Source organism: Buceros rhinoceros, unplaced genomic scaffold (assembly GCF_000710305.1).
Source record: "Buceros rhinoceros silvestris isolate BGI_N320 unplaced genomic scaffold, ASM71030v1 scaffold10404, whole genome shotgun sequence".
NCBI classification, from domain to species: domain Eukaryota; kingdom Metazoa; phylum Chordata; class Aves; order Bucerotiformes; family Bucerotidae; genus Buceros; species Buceros rhinoceros.
The window spans coordinates 47,178-52,768 of NW_010408824.1; the positions used below are offsets into that span (position 1 = coordinate 47,178).

The following is a 5,591-nucleotide window of genomic DNA, read 5'->3' on the forward strand; positions in this document are numbered from 1 at the left end:
GTGTTCGGTGTCGGGGTCGCGGAGCCCAGCTGGGAATGTGCAGACAACAGTCTGTCCCCAATTTCTGTGTCACTGCCGTTTGCTTTCCAAAAACCGAAGGAGCATTTTCAGCCATCCCCAATGGCTGGCCACCTTTCCAGCCAGGCAGGGCACCGAGTGAAGTCACCGTAATGAAGTCTTTACCTCCTTCTCTGTCCTCAGGTGCCCTTTTGGAGTAGGGCAAAATGACATCTGTCCATTCTCCCGTGGTCCATGCCAGTGTGCGTGGGAGGAGTGCAACTCCATGCCATGGGCTGGTGTTGGCTGTGAAGACCCTCTTCATAGGAGCCTTTTAAATCAAGAAGCAGTATAGACTAGATGTGGCCTCTAGTGTAACCCCATTGTTTTAAAAGGGCTCAAAAGACTCTGAAAACGTCACCTTGCAAACCACACGCACGAAGTGCAGCAGCTCTGCTAACACGAAGCATTACAGCAGCCTAGGCTTCAACTCAAAATCTCTTTCTTTTTTTTTCTTTTTTTTGCTATTAGCCCGACTCCTCATCTAAGCTGGGTCAAAGTCACTGGAAACTTGCCCAAGGACGAACCGGAAACAGAAAATTTTGGGAAGGTGTTGAAGATCGACCAAGTGACTGCAGCCGATGAAGGATCATACCAGTGCACGGCAAGCAACCCCATGGGGAGAGTGAAGCACGAGTTCCACGTTCACGTAGAAGGTGCTGAGTACACGTTACTAATCTTACTGATTTTGAACAGAGAGGTGGGCGAAGGGAAATGAGTAGAGACCTTGGCTAGTATCTCTTGGTGTAATGCATAAATTCAACTGACTCTATCGATGTCTGCATAGCCACGGACCCGCCTTATAGTTTTGGGAAGCTTGCAGAAAGAAGCAGGTTTTTTTATTATTTAAAAGAATAAAGAAAGAACACCTTTTTTTTTTCCTGAACCACGAAGGTTCTACAAAGTAGAGAGCCGGAGTACAAATGAGTGAGCAGATCCAATACTCTAAAGATGTGAGTTAGTCAAGCAGAGATATTGATGAAATGTCTCCTGTTAACCTGAATGTCAGACCGAAAGATCTAATTGTTCTACTTGCTTTTAAAGAGTGTGGAAATGGCTGTGCGCGGTTTCCTTTCTTGACTTCCACCAGAAGTGAATGCCTAGGGAGGATTGTAAAATGCAGCCAGCAAACATGGTACCACCCCTCACTTCCCCTCCGCCAGGTCCCTTGCTATCATTTTTGTATAGGGACAACCTGAGCTAGGACAATTATCATAAAAACTTAGACAAAGTGGAAAAAAAAAATACTTTCTACTATTTTTTAGCAGTTTTTTATAAAATGAAATGTAACCTTTTTGTCATTCCACTGAGCATCCAAGGCCCGTTCCCACGGAAGGGTGACCCGTGTAGTATTAGCAGCATTCATGAACAGCCTTAGGGTTACACTCATGCGTATCCTGCTCTTGTGCTGCATCCCTGCTCATCCCTGAGCAGGGTGAGGGCTGGGCTAGTGAAACAGAGAAGCTGGTGTGTTGGTGCAGCTGTTTGGTTGTCGTTCATGCTGCTCGTAGAAGGTGGCAGGTGAATGAAGCCAGCCAAGGTACCTTCCTTAACAGGCATTTTATGGCGTGTGCTCTCCCTCCATCCTCCTGTCTGCCTTCTCCTACTCCGCAAATGTGAAGGTATCCCTCACATGAGGGAGGTGAGATGCTCGTTTCCAGGAGCAAAGCAGAGCTCTAATGAGACTTAGCAGAGCCCAGCAGCCCTGCGGAAGCAGCACTGCCACTGCCGCTCTTTCAGCAATGCTGCCCATAAAGAGCTACAAAATGAGAATCCTGAAGCACGGCTGAAAGTCTTGCTGAAAACATTTTACCGATGAAAAATGCTCCAACCTCTGGTCTGCAGAGTGAAAGAAAAAGCAATCCTAGGGAGTATTAAACTGTTGGAGTCTGCCAACTGCTTCATTTTAATCTGTGCTGCTCCTCACTCCATGGTCACCAGGAGTCCTGGCAGGAGAAAAGGCACTTTCAACGCCCTCCTCTGTACTTACTCGTCAGCTGAGGGAAAAGCCCCTTCTCCCAGTACGTGACGAATCATCCCCGTTCGCTTGACACAACCTTGTGCCTTCCAGTCGTCTTCCCCTTCCTGGAAGTGTGGCAGAGGGGGATACCAGAGCATGGCAAGTTTTCAGCTGCGATGGAGGGGAAGTGCTGACTCCTCGAAACCATTCCAGATGGTTCGGAGCATCTCATCTGTAGCTGAATATTTTAACAATCTGGCTATGATTTTCTCGTCTGTAAAAACTGAATCCTTCAAAGAAATTGCAGGAGCTGCAAAAACTAAAATACCGGAGAAATAACATTAATTAAGCAGGTCAGAATATTGACCTCCCCCAGTCCCTCGAGGGAGGAAAGCTTTCCGGCAAGTTGTTGTTCCCTGCTCATTAACAAGCAAGTATTTTAAAATCACCCAAATAAACAAAAAAGAATTAATCCCTCTCCAGCCAGTGCAACAAATGCTTTTGCAGTTGCTGTTCAATTAATTTTATATATGTGTGACTAATATTGGCTGCTGTTGCTAGCAGGGATTCTTCCTATTGAGACTCGCCTCACATGCAGGGTATCAAGGTAAAATTGAGCCCAAACACTGTCGTCTTCTAGAATTTCTAACCAGAAAATGTCACTGTCGTTAATCAGAGAGGGGCACGTTCATCACTCTTGCAGCAGCTCCTGTGTGCGCACTCAAGGGCAGGCCTAGAGTTGGTGGAAGTGAGCATTAATTTCAGTTGGCTTCAGGGAGGTTGTGCTGACGTAGGGCATCCTCGTACCTGCCAGGCTCTTCTCAAAGGATGAACGCAGCGAGAAGAAAATTAAACATGGGAGAAAAATTGTCTCAGTTAACCGCCAACCCTTCTCAATCTAGTGTATAAATCAGGATTTTGCTGTCGTTTCTGCATTGTCACATTTTCTGTTCTTCTTTCTGCTATTTGAGGACCTCAAACCAGTACACCAGCCTTCTAAACAACAGGCTTTAATTAATGATATTTGCATGCAGCCCACTTCCTAATCCTACAGGAGTCTGAGGGCAAAGATTCAGGCAGTTATTACCAAGCATATGAAAATATTCAGCTAGCAAATTGCTTCACTGTTTGAGCATTTTAATCACTCTTTGCAAGGAAAGATGTAGCCTGGAACATTGGAGCAGGCACAAAACTCCATTGTTATTAGAGAGAATTATTAAAATTAAAAAAAAAAAGCAAAGCAAGCCCACAAATTGACTTCAGATGTTTGTTTATTTGGTTATTGTATATAATCGGCCAAGCCTGATATAAAACATACATAAAACCTCAAAATCTTGTCGCTATCACAGTGCCTGACCTAATGGTACCTCGATCTTGACCAAGGCTGCTAGGCTGTGATAATAGAAATAATTATTACAATATAATGATTAATTATAGTAATGATATAATAGCTGAGAGCCTTTGCAGTTGAGTCTCATAATACTTTCATTACGCAACTAGAGTAAAATAAAATAGATTAAGCTGATATGAGACAGAACCATGGCTGGTGGTTTGAATCAGACTCAAACTGGAGTTCTGCGTTTTGCTGGAGAACTGCTCCAGAGCGGGGTGCAGCCCCCAAGGTGGGAACTCCGTCTGAAGCTGCAGAGCATGCCCCCAAAGTGGGATGGATTGCCAGCCCTTGGGAAGATGTGAGGAGAATTTGAAATGATCTTGACAAATTGGGAAAATGGTCTGGAATAAAAAGGATGGGCTTCAGTAAGCACAAGTGCCAAGCAAATCTCATCAGGCAACACGAATTGGCTCCATGAGCACAGGATGGAAAATGCCTGGTTAGACCAGTCTGGAGGATATGTTGGATCACAAGCTGACCGCGACTTGGAAATATTAGTCTTGCAGAAAAAGCAAAAATTATCCTGGAAAGTGTAAAGAAAAGTGTTGTTGTAAGAGAGACTAGTGAGAACTGGTAAGGCCTCACACAACGTAACGTGTTTTACATTGTGCACGTTATCAAGGCTGGGGTTAACTCAAGACAGTTCAGAAGAAGGCAGCAAGGGTAGTCATAGAGCTCAAAACCAGGCATTTGAGTAAACACTGATAGATATGTTTAATTTAGGAAAGAATGAGTCTGAGGAACACACAACAGCTTTTAGATGCACCAAAGTTTCTTCACAATAGGTAGTAACAAATGATTCTCCTCGTTCCCTGGAATAACGCAGGGTAAAACAGACTTGAATTGCATCAAGTCAGAAGTCGTTGGTTAGACATTAAAAAGTTGTTCTAGTCCTAGACAGCATGGGAGGCTGTGAAGGTCGGGATCCATCAGGGGTGGTCTGGGTGTAGATAGGATCGTCGCTGCGGAAGGATGGACTAGATGCCCATTTTAGCACCCTTCTATTTTGGGACCTGTGATTACATCTCCATAAAGACACAGATCTCGTAATCAGGACCCCCCATGTTTATAACTCTTACCAAGAATATGTTGTGCAGTGAAATGTCTGCCGTGCACATTGCTCAGGCGGATCAACTGTTTGACTGTCCAACCGCTTGTTTTAGTAGTCACTAAAAAAAATGTGTGTATTTTGTTATTCTTCTGTTTTGTATACTTCTGAGTAGTATAGCGGATCTGCCGCACCGAAAATGGGTTCTCCAGCCTTTCTGTGAAATTGCATTTCATACCTGACAAAATCTCATTGCCTGCGGTTTCATAGCTGCATCACTTCCTTGGGGCATCCACAGCAACTCCCACGCTGAGAAAGGAGAGTGGTGCTGTAATACCTCTGCAGCTCACTTCCAGAGTGTGCACACAGACGAAAATAGGAAGGGATCTGCTGGGTGGTTTGTATTCAGTCCGCGCTTGATGTCTCATCTCCTTCAAAACTCGGAAATATCCTGTCTCAAGTGCTGCGTTTGTGGCAGAACTAGCGGGGAAGAAAGTTAATTCATTAAGGCTGCTACAAACCTTCACACCTCCGTGCCTCCGACCCGTCTTTTCCTGAGGAAAGCATAATGCGTATGAGAGGGAGGAGGAAAACCATCTGCAAAACCAAAATGCTCTGCTGCCTGAAGAGGTTTTTTTTTCCTGGAGTCAGATTCGAGGATGCGTAACAAGTACGGTCACATCGCACGCTGCACTGCGGGAGGGCAACCCGCGCTGCGTGAGGAAGGCGGGGGAAGAAATCTGTGCTGCGTGAAGGAAATGCAAAGAGGTGGTAATTTTAGATAAGCTTTGGTGCCTTGAATTTTGCTTCAGTCTTCAGCTGTTGCTCAGCAGTGATAGTTATAGGTGCTCCTCTGTGGAAATGGTGGGCTGTGTGTAGAAGCTCCTGCATTTTTTTAGTATAGCTGTGTGAATGTGAGCAATGATGCTTTGTTTTAGAGCATCACCCTGATAACATCTGGAGATGTATTACCAGGCAACAGCTCTGCTAATCTTCAAAGCGCTTTATAGGCATTAACTAATGAATCCTCATGTTTCCCCTACATTAGCTTACCTTTTTCAAATAAAGAGCCCCAGTGACCTGCCCAGCATGTCCAGAAGAGGTAGGGTCAGGTCTGGAATTAAAATTAGGAA

The 5,591-nt window shown here is 44.9% G+C and overlaps 1 protein-coding gene across 2 annotated transcripts in view; it reads left to right on the top strand.

Annotated features, from left to right (window-relative positions):
• The window catches only part of CHL1 (cell adhesion molecule L1-like), a 54,917-nt gene that overhangs the window by 20,509 nt on the left and 28,817 nt on the right, over positions 1-5,591 (top strand). For both annotated transcript variants that reach the window (XM_010134998.1, XM_010134997.1), the window contains exon 8: positions 529-713. In XM_010134998.1, coding sequence (XP_010133300.1) covers positions 529-713 — 185 coding nt within the window. The remainder of the gene's footprint in view (positions 1-528; positions 714-5,591) is intronic.